This window comes from Haliotis cracherodii, unplaced genomic scaffold (assembly GCF_022045235.1).
Source record: "Haliotis cracherodii isolate W230 unplaced genomic scaffold, xgHalCrac1.p SCAF_5, whole genome shotgun sequence".
NCBI classification, from domain to species: domain Eukaryota; kingdom Metazoa; phylum Mollusca; class Gastropoda; order Lepetellida; family Haliotidae; genus Haliotis; species Haliotis cracherodii.
The window spans coordinates 19148855-19166038 of NW_027266308.1; the positions used below are offsets into that span (position 1 = coordinate 19148855).

Genomic DNA, 17184 nt, shown 5'->3' on the forward strand with positions numbered 1-17184 from the left:
GCTTTCCCCTTTTGGAGGTGATTTATCGCATCTATTATTTCGTTTTCAACAATGGGTGAATCTAGCAAAACTTCAACATCCGTGTAGCTATCACTAAAATAATTTTAATCATCAATTGTCGTAGTAAATATTGCAACATTTTAAAAAAACTTCTTAAAATGACTAAGCCAGTGTGATTTTGTTATGTTATCTGTAGATCTATTCTTGAGATCGTATTTGTGTCCAGAACGCAGAAGGGTTGTTAATAGACTTTTTCAGTTTATCATGTCTATGTGTCTACGCATATCAAATTTGTATTTCCGACAGCACCTACACCAAAACAGACGACACTTGGCATTGCAACATAAAAAAACCCTGGGGATTCAGAGTAAGAATATAGGTCCCCAGCAATATAGAATTGTGGTAAGAGATGACTGAATGAATCGGTGGATCAGGCTGGACCTGGTTGATAGCATGTCATTGTATCCCAATTGCATAGATTAATGTTTATGATGTTAATCAATGGATTGTCTGGTCCAGACTTGCAATGGAGAACGTCTTAAATCAGAGTTGATATTGTACTTCTACAGCACAGTTTGACAGAGACGGAGAGTGTGATACACATCATTCTACATTTGCTTGTATCCCTCGTAGATGTTTTTACTTAGACAGATTCTCCGATATCAACAACACAAGTCCGTCTCAGGTTCCTGGACGTTTATTCTTGCAGGTCTTCACATCAAGACTTCAGCTCTCAACTCCCCACTCCTCATGCGCAGCTTGTTCTGGTTTACATGCATGTATTTACTATGGGGTAAATACGGTAACGAATGTGATTTGAAGAAGGCTGTGCACGTGAAAGCGGTGGCGTCACGTGCTTAAGGTGCAGAGGAGAGGGCAAGAAACACCACTCGAGGCCTTCGCGTCACACAGGCGAGCTGTTGTCTTCTTTGTTCGGAATGGATTCACCACAGCAGGAAAATCTTGACTCCGTTGAAGAACTACACATTCCTGGTCAACCTAACAAAGCACAGGATTCTGTTGAAGGGTACGAAACGTTTCAACTTTTTAAGCAATATATGGACTGTAAGTTGAAAACTTTCAAAAGTGAAATTATTGATGAAACTGAGCAGAGGTCGTATTCTGTCATTAAGAGAGCTAGAAAAGACTTTGACTCTCCACAGTTTAGATTCAAAGGGAATCAGTTACAATATAAGTTCAACATTGGTATTTTGGATCAGGTTGACTCTGCTATTCGGTTTATCAATCGGGATAACACAGTCGATTGTGTGCATGTCTTGAGAGAAATTAGCTCTAACATCAGTAAAAGAAACAAGCACATTAGACTTGCAGACAGATCTACAGCCGGTTGGGCAGTAGTCTCGGAGTTGGAAGGGGATGAGTTGGCTTCAAACTCGGATGAAGAGAGACGTTTCGAGAGAGCAGAAAGTAAGGCACAGCGCAGAAAGCGCCCTACTTCTTTCAATTCCCGTGGTAGAGGTTATAGTCCTTATCCTTCTGCAACTTTCCCCAATCCTAACAGCGAATTACCCAAACAGGCCCCTCAGGTTCAGCAGAACCAGCCCTTTCGTTTTCAACCCAGGAAAACACCACTTCCAAACCAACAATGCTACTTTTGCGGAGCCTTTGGGCACTGGAGAGCCACATGTCCCCTTGCAGCCGCCCAGAGGTCATCACAGTCAAATAATTTCAACCCACCACAAGGACTTCAGCCTACAGAGGCCTGCAAAAAGCAGTGATTATTCAGGTAAATCAAAACCACTTTTGAGATATGACATATATATTTGAGTGGCTAATGCGTTACTATCTTGATTGAGATCGTATTACATACGTTTCAGGGGATCAGAACTCAAGCAGAAGTATTAAAAGAAAAACTAACATGGATTTGCCACAGGTCTCCCGTTCAATATCAGAACAGCCTAGTAGTAGGTCACAGCTTGATGTTTCACCCATAGACAAAGTCAAACCTGAAACCAGAGGTATTAGTACTGATTTTGTACCTGTACCTAGTTATCTTGACAGAACAGATACGTCAGCGAGTAAGCATAACATTAAGGAAAATCTTAAGAGGCACATCTCATTTTGGAAGGATATAGAAGCTCCAGAATTCATCATTAGAACTATTATGGAAGGTTACATCATCCCCTTTGTGGAGTCGCCTCCCTTGTCTTTTAGTAAGAACAACGCTTCTGCTGTAAAACATAGCGACTTTGTCTCTGAGGCTATCCAGGATCTCCTGTTAAACAACTGTATTGTTGAAGTCGTAGACTTACCTCAGGTTGTAAATCCCCTATCAGTTTCTATTAATAGCTCTAGTAAGAAAAGGTTGATTTTAGACCTAAGAGTAGTAAACAAATATGTTTGGAAAGAAAAGATAGTCTTTGAGGATTACAAGATTGCTTTGGATTTCGTTAGACCTTGTGGATACATGTACAAGTTTGATCTTAAGTCTGGGTATCACCACATAGATATTCACCCTAGTCAACACACGTTTTTAGGCTTTTCTTAAACAGTTAAAGGTGTACAGCGTTTTTATTGTTTCACAGTTTTACCTTTTGGTCTAACCTCGGCCCCTTATATATTTACTAAGTGTTTTAGGCCATTAGTTAGATACTGGAGAAAACATTCTGTAGATGTTGTAGTTTACTTAGATGATGGATTTGGGTTTGCTTCGTCTGAAGCCTTAGGCAAGGAGCGATCTGGTTTTGTTAAATCTTCTTTGTGCAGAGCAGGCTTTGTTTGTAACGATCAGAAGTCAGTTTGGGAACCCACAAGACACCTTGAATGGCTCGGGCTGAATTGGAATCTTGACATTGGTGTGATATCTATTCCTTCTAGGAGATTAGATAATGTGAGAAACACATGCGCAGGATTTTTGGCAGGTTTACCGCAATTCACAGCACGTAACCTGGCTAGTTTAACAGGACAAATTATCTCTCTTTCACCAGTTTATGGGGATGTCTGCAGACTTTTGACTAGACGCATGTATTCAGTAATACAAAGAGCTTCAAGTTGGGATAGAAAGCAAAGTCTAGTTGACCCCCTGTGTGTATTTGAACTTATATTCTGGAGAGATAATGTTTACACTTTTAATAGCAGAAGATTTTATGAAACCTTTGCCCCTGTTTTGACCGTTTTCTCAGATGCTAGTTCCAAGGGCTGTGCTGCTTATATACAGAATTCTGACCGGATATTTCAGTGTTTATGGGATGAGGATCAAGTGGGCAAGAGTTCAACTTGGCGGGAATTGAAGGCTGTTGAATTATCTTTGAACGTTTTCAGAGAGGTTCTGTCTAATCAGACTGTTAAGTGGTTCTCAGATAGCAAGGCTTGCTGTCAAATTGTTTCTTTGGGTAGTTTCAATTCATCCTTACAGGAGGTTGCTATGTCCGTGTTCACCGTGGTTAGGATGTATAACATCAGGATAAAGTTTAGCTGGATTCCACGTTCAGAGAACGACAGAGCAGATGCGTTAAGTAAATTTAAAGATGCTGATGACTGGATTGTTACTGATGCTGTCTTCAAGTTGCTAAACCAGAAGTGGGGTCCACATACTGTTGATAGATTTGCTAGTCATTATAATGCTAAGTTGTGTAGATTCAATTCCAGATCTTGGTGCCCTGGCACAGAAGCAGTAGATGCTTTTACACAGTCATGGCAAGATGATAACAACTGGGTTGTCCCCCCTGTGCATTTGGTAACAAAGGCTATTAGATATGCTCTTCAAAGTGAAGCTAGCATAACTTTAGTAGTGCCTAGGTGGCAATCAGCTGTGTTCTGGACTTCACTTTTTGACGACGGAAAGTTCAAACATTATATCGCTGATAGTTTGCAATTAAATGGAAGTATTGCATTTTCAGGCGGCAGCAAGAAATCCTTGTTTGACAAATTCGATGGCTACGCATTAGCAGTTAGAATTATTCCATGAGATCAATGTTGTTGTTTCAGACATGTTCTCCTCCGGTATCTGGAAGCTGAAGAACAATTTAGTTCATACAGACCTTATTGATCTAGCAGGACATATGCCAGATTTAGTTCTCAAGTCTAAGGCCCCAGCGACAGTCTATAAGTATGAAAGATCTTATAATAGTTGGAAAAAATGGAGTTCAAAATTTAAGGAGATTACATGTTTGCCTGCTCATCCATTTCATGTTGCTTTGTATCTTACATCACTTGTTCAGGGAGGTAAGAAAGCTCCATCTGTCATGGAAGCTATTTACGGTATTAGTTGGGCGCACAAGCTTGCATGTCTGCCAGATCCTTGTAAACATGATTTGATTGTGAACATCAGAGAAGCGGCATTAAGAACGTGTAGTACTCCAGTCAAGAAAAAAGAACCTGTTACTTGTGACACGTTAAAGAAATTGGTTGTTATATCTGGGAAAACTCCCTCTCTACTTGATTTAAGGTTTTTAACAATGTCACTTTTATCTTTTGCTGGGTTTTTCAGATTTTCTGAAGTAGTGAATATCAGACGGTCAAACATTAAATTCAAGGATGGCTTCATGAGTATTTTTGTTGAGAACAGTAAAACTGACGTTTATAGGGATGGGCGTCATGTTTTGATCGCTGCTACAGGCTCAGATCTATGTCCAGTAAATATGCTAAACAGGTACCTGATTGCTGGAAATGTTGCTGAAACTTCCGAAGAATATATTTTTCGTCAACTTTCCTTCTGTAAATCTGTACAAAAGTATGTACTTAAAGGTCAGAAACCTTTATCATATACCAGAGCGAGGGAAATCTTTATTGAGAAATTCAAACTAATTGGTGAAGATGTAAAAAAAAAGTGGGTCTTCACAGTTTTCGGTCAGGCGGAGCTTCTGCTGCAGCTAACGCCGGAGTAACAGACAGACTGTTTAAGAGACACGGACGCTGGGCGTCAGATAAGGCCAAAGACGGTTATATCAAAGACAATATTTCTGAATTGTTGAGTGTGTCATCAATGTTGGGATTGTAAATAAGTTGAAATAAATCTGCTGCATGGACCCGTTCTTTTAATTCGAGCAGCGGTAGGCATTACCCATGAGTGGAGTATGTTGTCATAGTAAATGTTTTATGTTCGGTTGAACATAGTGAATTAGAACATAAATGTATTTACTATGGGGTAAATACGGTAACGAATGTGATTTGAAGAAGGCTGTGCACGTGAAAGCGGTGGCGTCACGTGCTTAAGGTGCAGAGGAGAGGGCAAGAAACACCACTCGAGGCCTTCGCGTCACACAGGCGAGCTGTTGTCTTCTTTGTTTGTTAAAAATATACACATAAAGGTAATCAGATTTTTAGTGTAATGCTTGTCTGTGTTGGACCGCCTGTTATTGCAGTGTTGCCGAATGGCAGGTAAAACCGTATGGGAACAAATTGCCGCAGGGCATTGAGTGCTGTTTAGCACGGAGAAGGGTGTTGCTTTCTTTCAGTGAGTGATCCCACAGAGAGGTGATTCAGGAGTCCGGACATGGATTTGTATACACAAGAAGACCCACCGTCCAGATAAGTTATCTTTATATTTTCAAAAAGTTAATTTCGCAGTAATTTATAAAGTGTTCAAGCGCGATATTACAAGGATATTGCAGTATTTCGTAACGGTTTTATGTGCCAAAAATATTAAAATGTACGTTTTTGTTACAGAAAGAATACCTTAGAGAATATGGAGTGTCGGTGTTTGGAATGGAATATAACACGACAGTCGCGTGTCTACATGTATGATTTTGTAAATAAACCCGCTCGCCTGTTAACAGCGGTAGGCATTACCCATGAGTGGAGTATGTTGTCATAGTAAATGTTTTATGTTCGGTTGAACATAGTGAATTAGAACATAAATTTACTTTCTAACACTGCTGGCCACATTCCTAAAAAGGTAATTCTACAAGACAACCAGGTACCTCGTCCAGTGCAGTGCAGTGGTGATCAGGATGATCTTACTCTTGACCTTATCTGACTACTGCATGTAGTTGGGTTTCTTAGAATTCCATGAGTATGTCCGATTTCCCGCATCCCCTCCTCACCAGGCAAGGGACAAACTGCCGACTAGTGCATGCTGACCCTTACATCGTTAAAACCTCCCATGATGTGTTTGCCTGAGGGTAAGGAGGAGGAGCATGTGATGCTTGTGTTGCCGAGAGTGACTCATGGGGTGGTCCAATCATCAGTATATGGGGTGCAGTTGGTCCGAACCAGCAGGTTGTACTCATCACCAACAAAACTGGCCCAGGCAATAGCATCAGTCATCAGATCACACATTTTGCAGTCTTCTGCTTGACACCAATGATACATCTTTTAGCAAGACTACTCCAGTCCCCATAATGCTTGACTTGTACAGCACATCCTAAACCATCATAACATCATGACTCACAATGGGCCTACACATGAGTCAACCATTGTGCTGCCATTGTACAATGCCATAGCACCTCAACACCAAAGTCTACCTCTGCTATGTACAGGAGAATTGTTGATGCAACTGGTGGCTTCACCAGGTACCCTGCAGGTGCTGTGAATATTCTGGACACCAGTCTGTGCTTTTGCAAGTTAGAAAACTGGAAGTGTTTCACATCTGATAGGCTGTATGATGGCTTATGTTGTGCATGTGCAAGTTTAGCTTCCTACCAGCTCAGAAAACCATAAATAGCAACATGTAGTCCATTTTTCAAATATTGATACAACTTTAAATGTGCTTGTACAAAAACAATACCACCACCATTCAAGACTGTGGTCAAATATACAGTTGTCATGATTTAACTATAAAACTGCAGGCTACAGCATACATCAGCATCTACTCATTCAGGACATGTTGTCAGAAGGAACACTTCTGTCCAGGATATCATTTGCAGGGGCATCACCTGCACACATCGGGCCTCTAGACAGGGAAGTAGTCCTCACTCAGGGCAGCAATTAACTGACTTCATGTGTAGTCTGGCTACAAGGTTGCCGTGGCTGCATCCATCTGCTGCCGGGCATACTCCCACACAAGCAGGGCCCCACTCATGTGGACGTTGACTGACATCATGTGTAGTCTGGCTACAAGGTTGCCGTGGCTGCATCCATCTGCTGCCGGGCATACTCCCACACTAGCAGGGCCCCACTCATGTGGACGTTGACTGACATCATGTGTAGTCTGGCTACAAGGTTGCCGTGGCTGCATCCATCTGCTGCCGGGCATACTCCCACACAAGCAGGGCCCCACTCACGTGGACGTTGAGAGAGCGGATGATGCCCTGCTGGGGGATCTCCACACAGACATCCAGCAGCTGGATCAGGTTGACTGGAATGCCCTCTTTCTCATTTCTACCAAACAGAAGATTTATTCATTTGAATACCAAATAATAGCACATCATTAATAAAATGACATACCAACAGCTGAAAGACATACTTAGATATATACTTAACCAGACATTGATTGTCATCTGTGCAGCATTCTCACAATATGGTTAAAAGTGGAATGTTACCTACCCTAGCAGCAGTAAGGTCTTTTGGGGGAACTTGTACTGTGTAAGACACACGCTGTTAGCTGTCTGCTCTGCGCCAACTAGTGTGTACCCGTCCCTACGCTTAGCCTGCAGGAACTCCTGCAATCTGTGGCCAGGCACCTGCAACAAGACAAAGCACGTGGACAAAGTTCTCAACACTGTTTACTCCATTTCACAGTCCAAGTAACTGTGACCTATATCTACCCTCAAGGCAGTCAGTGGTACCTCAGTGACCTATATCAATCATCAGGTCAGTCAGTGGTACCTCAGTGACCTATATCTATCATCAGGTCAGTAAATGGTACCTCAGTGACCTATATCTACACCCAGGGCAGTCAGTGGTACCTCAGTGACCTATATCTACACCCAGGGCAGTCAGTGGTACCTCAGTGACCTATATCTATCATCAGGTCAGTCAGTGGTACCTCAATGACCTATATCTATTATCAGGGCAGTAAGTGGTATCTCAGTGACCTATATCTATCATAAGGTCAGTCAGTGGTACCTCAGTGACCTATATCTACACCCAGGGCAGTCAGTTGTACCTCAGTGACCTATATCTACCCTCAGGGCAGTCAGTGGTACCTCAGTGACCTATATCTACCCTCAGGGCAGTCAGTGGTACCTCAGTGACCTATATCTACCCTCAGGGCAGTCAGTGGTACCTCAGTGACCTATATCTACCCTCAGGGCAGTCAGTGGTACCTCAGTGACCTATATCAATCATCAGGGCAGTCAGTGGTACCTCAGTGACCTATATCTATCATCAGGTCAGTCAGTGGTACCTCAGTGACCTATATCTACACCCAGGGCAGTCAGTGGTACCTCAGTGACCTATATCTATCATCAGGGCAGTCAGTTGTACCTCAGTGACCTATATCTATCATCAGGGCAATCCGTGGTATCAGTGACATATATCAATCATCAGGGCAGTCAGTTGTACCTCAGTGACCTATATCTATCATCAGGTCAGTCAGTGGTACCTCAGTGACCTATATCTATCATCAGGTCAGTCAGTTGTACCTCAGTGACCTATATCTACCCTCAGGGCAGTCAGTGGTACCTCAGTGACCTATATCTACCCTCAGGGCAGTCAGTGGTACCTCAGTGACCTATATCTACCCTCAGGGCAGTCAGTGGTACCTCAGTGACCTATATCAATCATCAGGGCAGTCAGTGGTACCTCAGTGACCTATATCTATCATCAGGTCAGTCAGTGGTACCTCAGTGACCTATATCTACACCCAGGGCAGTCAGTGGTACCTCAGTGACCTATATCTATCATCAGGGCAGTCAGTTGTACCTCAGTGACCTATATCTATCATCAGGGCAATCCGTGGTATCAGTGACATATATCAATCATCAGGGCAGTCAGTTGTACCTCAGTGACCTATATCTATCATCAGGTCAGTCAGTGGTACCTCAGTGACCTATATCAATCATCAGGTCAGTCAGTGGTACCTCAGTGACCTATATCTATCATCAGGGCAGTCAGTTGTACCTCAGTGACCTATATCTATCATCAGGTCAGTCAGTGGTACCTCAGTGACCTATATCTACCCTTAGGGCAATCCGTGGTATCAGTGACATATATCAATCATCAGGGCAGTCAGTTGTACCTCAGTGACCTATATCTATCATCAGGGCAGTCAGTTGTACCTCAGTGACCTATATCTATCATCAGGGCAGTCAGTTGTACCTCAGTGACCTATATCTACCCTGAGGGCAGTCAGTTGTACCTCAGTGACCTATATCTATCATCAGGGCAATCCGTGGTATCAGTGACATATATCAATCATCAGGGCAGTCAGTTGTACCTCAGTGACCTATATCAATCATCAGGTCAGTCTGTGGTACCTCAGTGACCTATATCTACCCTGAGGGCAGTCAGTTGTACCTCAGTGACCTATATCTATCATCAGGGCAATCCGTGGTATCAGTGACATATATCAATCATCAGGGCTGTCAGTTGTACCTCAGTGACCTATATCTATCATCAGGGCAATCCGTGGTATCAGTGACATATATCAATCATCAGGGCAGTCAGTTGTACCTCAGTGACCTATATCTATCATCAGGGCAATCCGTGGTATCAGTGACATATATCAATCATCAGGGCAGTCAGTTGTACCTCAGTGACCTATATCAATCATCAGGTCAGTCAGTGGTACCTCAGTGACCTATATCTATCATCAGGGCAGTCAGTTGTACCTCAGTGACCTATATCTATCATCAGGTCAGTCAGTGGTACCTCAGTGACCTATATCTACCCTGAGGGCAGTCAGTTGTACCTCAGTGACCTATATCTACCCTCAGGGCAATCCGTGGTATCAGTGACATATATCTACCTCAGTGATAGGAATCCACTTGTGTGCTGTAACACTTAGTGACTGGAAGGCCCGATCTTCAATGAAGCAAAGATTCCCAATAATGAACTCTGATACTCCGAAGATCTCACTTGTACGGCAGAGACCTGTGAAATATTACAGTGTTTTCTCAACTATACATGATGATACAAAAAAATCTTCAGGGAAGGACCATTTGATATTCGGGGAGGGAGGGGCTGAGATTTTGTGTGAAGACTGGACATATTTTTTGGCAAAATCTGCTAAAACCAGACATTTATTTAATTAAAATTGTGAGCCTGTTTTTTTGCAATGATATGTTTTTTTAGGCAGACAATTTCTGTTTTTTTCACCAGTCAGAAGTATAATTATTTTCTGGGAAAATATTTGTTTCTAGATAACATTAAAAGTGCACTGAAAGCATATTAATATTGTCTTAATGACATATCATGGTCATGAAGTGGATGGAATTCCTCTAGAGGCACCTGAGGGCACTCATCAACTCACCTCCCAAGTTGGGTAACTTGTCAATAAGTGAAGTGACTAGGATAAGTCCTCCAGCTTTGTGAACTTTCTTCAAATTCATCTCGTTGTCTGGGTGGGAATCTTCATCTGGTGTCATCAAACGCCATGGCATTATCTTCTTCTGTACATTCCCCTCCGTCACCTCTTCATCTGCACAGTCAGTGTCTGATACTGGCCAAAATGGAAGGGTGAAGTAACATATTGTGTGGGATAAGTAGACTCTACCTCAGCTGTCCTATGGCAGGAAAACTGTCAGCAAATGTTTCCAATACTGATGGTTATTACACCTGACATATACAGTTGCTGGGTAGCATCAAAGTTTGACACAAGGAAGTATCCTTGACACCACCAGTTTGGTGCTGCGTAACCCTGTACACTGTGTTGTCATATCTAGCTTAAAGTGGATTTGTGTTCATTGAGCCTTCTTCATGTCTGCACTGAGCCTGACGTCATGTTTGTGCATTGAGCATGTGCTTGGAGCCGGACTTTGATATGTGTTTTATGTGTAGGAGCCTGACTTTATGTGTGAGTGTGGACTGTGTGCCTGGGGCTCAACTTTGATGTGTCTGTTGAATGTGCGTTTGGAGCCTGACTTTGATGTGTCTTTTGAATGTGCGCTCGGAGCCTGACTTTGATGTGTCTGTTGAATGTGCGCTCGGAGCCTGACTTTGATGTGTCTGTTGAATGTGCGCTTGGAGCCTGACTTTGATGTGTCAGTTGAATGTGCGCTCGGAGCCTGACTTTGATGTGTCAGTTGAATGTGCGCTTGGAGACTGACTTTGATGTGTCTGTTAAATGTACACTCAGAGCCTGACTTTGACGTGCAAGCGTTGAGGACTTGGAACATGACTTTGATGTGTGTGGTGGACTATCATCATGCTTACTTACCAGGTGGTCTTATCTTCCATGGCCCGGGAACACATTCTCTAAGTCTGGAAGATGCATTGTACAGGGGCACACATCGTTGCAAGTCAGGTGACTTGAAAATGTCCCAGCGATGGAATGTATCTGGACGCAGCCACTCTTCATCGATTAAGCAAGACAGCCTTGGTAAGGTGAGAAATATTGTCTGCAACAGAAACGTTCTGCCTTGCATGTTTCCTACATCAAAGGAGGATTCAAGTTGCTCCACAGCTATGTCATTCTGAAGGTTCAGTACAGGCAGTCACTTACCTCCATGCTGTAGTCCTCCACAAAGTCAAATGTCTGGTAGAAATAGTTCCCGATTAGCTTCTGCAAGTTCTTTGTTGAGTTGCTGAAATAGACGAAATAACTCCTGTAGGATTCTTTGATCAGTCACTTTCTCTAGGAGCAAACCTTCAGTATCAGGATATAAACTGGTTGTCTGTATCCAGTCTGTCACTGGTGACCACGAAGGGGACAGACACTGGTGACAAGGGTGGGGACAAACACTGGTGACAAGGGAATGGACAGTCACTGGTTGTCTGTATACAGCCAAACACTGGTGACCAGGGAGGGGACAGACACTGGTTGTCTGTATACAGCCAAACACTGGTGACAAGGGAGGGGACAGACACTGGTTGTCTGTATACAGTCAGACACTGGTGACCAGGGAGGGGACAGACACTGGTTGTCTGTATACAGCCAGACACTGGTGACAAGGGAGGGGACAGTCACTGGTTGTCTGTATACAGCCAGACACTGGTGACAAGGGAGGGGACAGTCACTGGTTGTCTGTATACAGTCAGACACTGGTGACCAGGGAGGGGACAACACTGGTTGTCTGTATACAGCCAAACACTGGTGACAAGGGAGGGGAGAGACACTGGTTGTCTGTGTACAGCCAGACAGTGGTGACCAGGGAGGGGACAACACTGGTTGTCTGTATACAGCCAGACACTGGTGACAAGGGAGGGGACAGACACTGGTTGTCTGTATACAGCCAGACACTTATGACCAGGGAGGGGAGAGACACTGTCTGTCTGTATACAGTCAGACACTGGTGACCAGGGAGGGGAGAGACACTGGTTGTCTGTATACAGTCAGACACTGGTGACAAGGGAGGGGACAGACACTGGTTGTCTGTATACAGTCAGACACTGGTGACCAGGGAGGGGAGAGACACTGGTTGTCTGTATACAGTCAGACACTGGTGACAAGGGAGGGGAGAGACACTGGTTGTCTGTATACAGTCAGACACTGGTGACCAGGGAGGGGACAGACACTGGTTGTCTGTATACAGTCAGACAATGGTGACCAGGGAGGGGAGAGACACTGGTTGTCTGTATACAGTCAGACACTGGTGACAAGGGAGGGGAGAGACACTGTTTGTCTGTATACAGCCAAACACTGGTGACAAGGGAGGGGAGAGACACTGGTTGTCTGTATACAGCCAGACAGTGGTGACCAGGGAGGGGACAGACACTGGTTGTCTGTATACAGTCAGACACTGGTGACCAGGGAGGGGACAGACACTGGTTGTCTGTATACAGTCAGACACTGGTGACAAGGGAGGGGAGAGACACTGGTTGTCTGTATACAGCCAGACACTGGTGACCAGGGAGGGGACAGACACTGGTTGTCTGTATACAGTCAGACACTGGTGACAAGGGAGGGGAGAGACACTGGTTGTCTGTATACAGCCAGACACTGGTGACCAGGGAGGGGACAGACACTGGTTGTCTGTATACAGTCAGACACTGGTGACAAGGGAGGGGAGAGACACTGGTTGTCTGTATACAGTCAGACAATGGTGACCAGGGAGGGGAGAGACACTGGTTGTCTGTATACAGTCAGACACTGGTGACAAGGGAGGGGAGAGACACTGGTTGTCTGTATACAGTCAGACAATGGTGACCAGGGAGGGGACAACACTGGTTGTCTGTATACAGTCAGACACTGGTGACAAGGGAGGGGAGAGACACTGGTTGTCTGTATACAGTCAGACAATGGTGACCAGGGAGGGGAGAGACACTGGTTGTCTGTATACAGTCAGACATTGGTGACAAGGGAGGGGAGAGACACTGGTTGTCTGTATACAGTCAGACAATGGTGACCAGGGAGGGGACAACACTGGTTGTCTGTATACAGTCAGACACTGGTGACAAGGGAGGGGAGAGACACTGGTTGTCTGTATACAGTCAGACAATGGTGACAAGGGAGGGGACAGACACTGGTTGTCTGTATACAGCCAGACACTGGTGACCAGGGAGGGGACAACACTGGTTGTCTGTATACAGCCAGACACTGGTGACCAGGGAGGGGACAGACACTGGTTGTCTGTATACAGCCAGACACTGGTGACCAGGGAGGGGACAACACTGGTTGTCTGTATACAGCCAAACACTGGTGACAAGGGAGGGGACAACACTGGTTGTCTGTATACAGTGAGACACTGGTGACCAGGGAGGGGAGAGACACTGGTTGTCTGTATACAGTCAGACACTGGTGACCAGGGAGGGGAGAGACACTGGTTGTCTGTATACAGTCAGACACTGGTGACCAGGGAGGGGAGAGACACTGGTTGTCTGTATACAGTCAGACACTGGTGACCAGGGAGGGGACAGACACTGGTTGTCTGTATACAGTCAGACACTGGTGACCAGGGAGGGGAGAGACACTGGTTGTCTGTATACAGTCAGACACTGGTGACAAGGGAGGGGACAGACACTGGTTGTCTGTATACAGTCAGACACTGGTGACCAGGGAGGGGACAGACACTGGTTGTCTGTATACAGTCAGACACTGGTGACCAGGGAGGGGAGAGACACTGGTTGTCTGTATACAGTCAGACACTGGTGACCAGGGAGGGGAGAGACACTGGTTGTCTGTATACAGTCAGACACTGGTGACAAGGGAGGGGACAACACTGGTTGTCTGTATACAGTCAGACACTGGTGACCAGGGAGGGGAGAGACACTGGTTGTCTGTATACAGTCAGACACTGGTGACAAGGGAGGGGAGAGACACTGGTTGTCTGTATACAGTCAGACACTGGTGACCAGGGAGGGGACAGACACTGGTTGTCTGTATACAGTCAGACACTGGTGACCAGGGAGGGGACAGACACTGGTTGTCTGTATACAGTCAGACACTGGTGACCAGGGAGGGGAGAGACACTGGTTGTCTGTATACAGCCAGACACTGGTGACAAGGGAGGGGACAACACTGGTTGTCTGTATACAGTCAGACACTGGTGACCAGGGAGGGGAGAGACACTGGTTGTCTGTATACAGTCAGACACTGGTGACCAGGGAGGGGACAGACACTGGTTGTCTGTATACAGCCAGACACTGGTGACCAGGGAGGGGACAACACTGGTTGTCTGTATACAGCCAGACACTGGTGACAAGGGAGGGGACAACACTGGTTGTCTGTATACAGTCAGACACTGGTGACCAGGGAGGGGAGAGACACTGGTTGTCTGTATACAGTCAGACACTGGTGACCAGGGAGGGGACAGACACTGGTTGGTTGTTGATAGTCAGACAGTGATTCTTATATAACGGAACCCTCACTTGTTGTTTTCCTGGAATGTGACGATGCTGTTGATGATGGAATGGTGGCTGATGAGGTGGTTTAGGTTGAGCTTGTGACACTGGTTCCAGAGCGTGGTGAGGCTGGCCTGGGCATGGACGCGGGTGTTGAAGTGATGGGCCATACACCACGGCAACAGGAGCGGCAGGGCCTGGCCATAGAAATCGTTCTGCCACACAGGGCATGGAGTTTGTAGTAAATGCAGATTTTCCAATCAATATTTATTACCAGAAAATAATTGATGGCATGTTTATTTTTCTTAAAAAAACAAGTAGTGAAACCTACCTGCAAGTCTTTGGGAAGGTGAGGTCCACACCGAGACAGAACGTGCATTAAAGAACATAGACTGAGGTTCCTCTTGTCGTTGAACTACAAACACATCAACATTATTATACATCTGTAATTCAAGACTTTTCTTTATAATGAATTAATATATTTTCCCTAAAATATAAGTGAATTATAATTGGAACAAAAAAGTTGAAATATAGGTTTTCAAAATGATTTATATTTTATATTTAATACTTATCCTGCATTACATATTGCAATCTCAGCTGAAACAAGCTTTGCCAAGTCTCTCTGGTTCAAGAACAGTTCCTGACTACAGATGGAACACCTCTCCCAAAGGCAACAATCGGATGACACATGACAAAGCCCTAGTGCCATCACTCTGGTTTCTTGAATAACTGATTGGAGAAGGTATTACTTGTCAGCAGGGTGGACCCATCTGTCTGTTCTCCATTCTATTATGATACTCTCACCAGGAGAACATAGGCTACTTGTGAGCTTACTGGACAATAATGTAGGAGTTTGGACCTAGCATAAAGTCATTTCCCCTATGCATTAACCCATCATCTCATGGAGGGGAAAGAAACGCTGGAAAAGTGTGTCTTGGAGGCACTTGACGTCTGCGCCTCAGGTTAGCAGCCTGGTGCACCACTACTCTCCAGGTGGCGTCTAATTGCCTGAGCTGCTTTCCCTGCAGAAGTCATCGTCCCAACAATGTGCAAGTCTTCTGAGGGATCAATGGTTTGATATCCCATCTTTTACCCAGCATCCCATCATCTTCCACAGTGCCGATGGTCAGAAGTTTCTCAACCTCATCATGCGACACCAGAGTTTCCTTCAGCACCACCAAAAGATATGTGAGTGTAGACGGGCACTTTATATCCCTCAGAGCTGTCATGGCTTGTCTGACCTCACAAGCTGCTCAAGCATGCTGAAGGATCGTCAGGGTTTGCTGAGGCATTCTTTTTACTTTCATTTCTATCTTCTGTCTTCAAGAAGTAGACGAAAAGCCCTTGGAAACACTCTTCTTCGACAATGACAATCAATTAGCAGACTCTTCTTTCTCAGTCTCATTAACTTCTGTTCTCTTCAACGACTGTTTCCATGCTTCGGATAATTGGGAGAGCAAAACATCGGACAGGGAGATGCACAGAAAGCATCTCTTCTTCAACGCGCACAGGTCCTCTCTGCACTGGCAACAAATAAGACGGGTGTCCCCAGCAATCTGGAACTTGCTGAACCCTGAGCAGAAGGTGGACGCTGATGAAGAGGGAGTGTCCACAACACAAAACAACCAGATAGGCACTACTTAGCTCTAATCTGTTACAACAAAACTACAGTGTGATAACACTACCCCAAAATGTGTGCTAGAAAAATGTTCAATGTTGTCTCAAGCACACACAGGAAAGAAGTGACGTTTTCCCACCTTGTGCATACACAGAAGCACTGAACACAGAGAGATGGTCTACCTAACAACAAGTTTGAGCATAGCACCTGTGAACTAGGCGTCATTGAAAATCTTAAAGATTTTATAGTGAAATGGCAGTCAAAATACAGGATTTGTGGCTTTGATGTAATAGAGTTAATGCATTTGCAGGAATTATATACAAATATTCATTAAAAACAAAAAAAATATGGGAAAAGTTGGAGGAACCAACCCAGTAAACAGGTACATCCATCATTGGAACATAGTATATCACATAAACAAGGATGCTTGTGGATAATGACAGAGAACAATTCCAATCATGTCCTCACTCAAGACATACAGAAGAGAGTGACATCACTAAGGTTTGATCATTTGACATCCTGAAGTTGGATTTGGGAGAGTTGTTTCAACTGTAGTCAGAAACAGTTCTTGAACAGGATAAAATTGGTAAGTCTTTTTTTTGGCTGAAAGAAAGAGATTGCAATATGGAGTGCAGGATGAATTAAATACTTAGCTCAATCCAACTAAGCTATGTTGTTGCAAGTCCTTATGTTATCCAGGTAAATAGTGATAATTTAGCCATGGGTCATGTTAACGTCACAGAGTAGGATAGTAAGGCTTTGTGGGTCAAGTTTCGGGGAAT

The 17184-nt window shown here is 44.5% G+C and overlaps 3 protein-coding genes across 4 annotated transcripts in view; 2 read left to right on the forward strand and 1 right to left on the reverse strand.

Annotated features, from left to right (window-relative positions):
- Nucleotides 1–938: 938 nt before the first annotated feature.
- LOC139444195 (uncharacterized) lies at nt 939–1739 on the forward strand. Its single transcript, XM_071225103.1, has 2 exons — nt 939–1027; nt 1325–1739. Exons 1-2 carry the CDS (start codon nt 939–941, stop codon nt 1737–1739), a joined length of 504 nt encoding a protein of 167 aa, XP_071081204.1.
- Nucleotides 1740–1879: 140 nt separating this feature from the next.
- LOC139444194 (integrase/recombinase xerD homolog) lies at nt 1880–4847 on the forward strand. Its single transcript, XM_071225102.1, has 2 exons — nt 1880–1979; nt 3949–4847. The coding sequence occupies exons 1-2, from the start codon at nt 1880–1882 to the stop codon at nt 4845–4847; spliced, it is 999 nt and encodes a 332-aa protein (XP_071081203.1).
- Nucleotides 4848–6428: 1581 nt separating this feature from the next.
- LOC139443186 (probable methyltransferase TARBP1) overlaps nt 6429–17184 on the reverse strand; it is a 78135-nt gene continuing 67379 nt past the window's right edge. The window contains exons 19-26 of one of the 2 annotated variants that reach the window (XM_071224146.1): nt 15116–15199; nt 14812–14999; nt 11507–11588; nt 11222–11402; nt 10316–10498; nt 9812–9936; nt 7447–7583; nt 6429–7281 (exon numbers count right to left, since the gene is read on the reverse strand). In XM_071224146.1, coding sequence (XP_071080247.1) covers nt 7116–7281; nt 7447–7583; nt 9812–9936; nt 10316–10498; nt 11222–11402; nt 11507–11588; nt 14812–14999; nt 15116–15199 — 1146 coding nt within the window. In that variant the 3' untranslated portion in view covers nt 6429–7115. Of the gene's footprint in view, nt 7282–7446; nt 7584–9811; nt 9937–10315; nt 10505–11221; nt 11403–11506; nt 11589–14811; nt 15000–15115; nt 15200–17184 lie in introns of both variants that reach the window. The other variant, XM_071224145.1, reaches the window with a different exon arrangement.

Excerpts from the sequence above, each read along its gene's own strand:
- LOC139444195 (XM_071225103.1), top strand. The coding sequence starts at position 939 with ATGGATTCACCACAGCAGGAAAATCTTGACTCCGTTGAAGAACTACAC. Across the intron at positions 1,028-1,324 it reads GCACAGGATTCTGTTGAAGG|ACTTGCAGACAGATCTACAG; the intron begins GTACGAAACGTT and ends CAAGCACATTAG.
- LOC139444194 (XM_071225102.1), top strand. The coding sequence starts at position 1,880 with ATGGATTTGCCACAGGTCTCCCGTTCAATATCAGAACAGCCTAGTAGT. Across the intron at positions 1,980-3,948 it reads AGTCAAACCTGAAACCAGAG|ACATGTTCTCCTCCGGTATC; the intron begins GTATTAGTACTG and ends TTGTTGTTTCAG.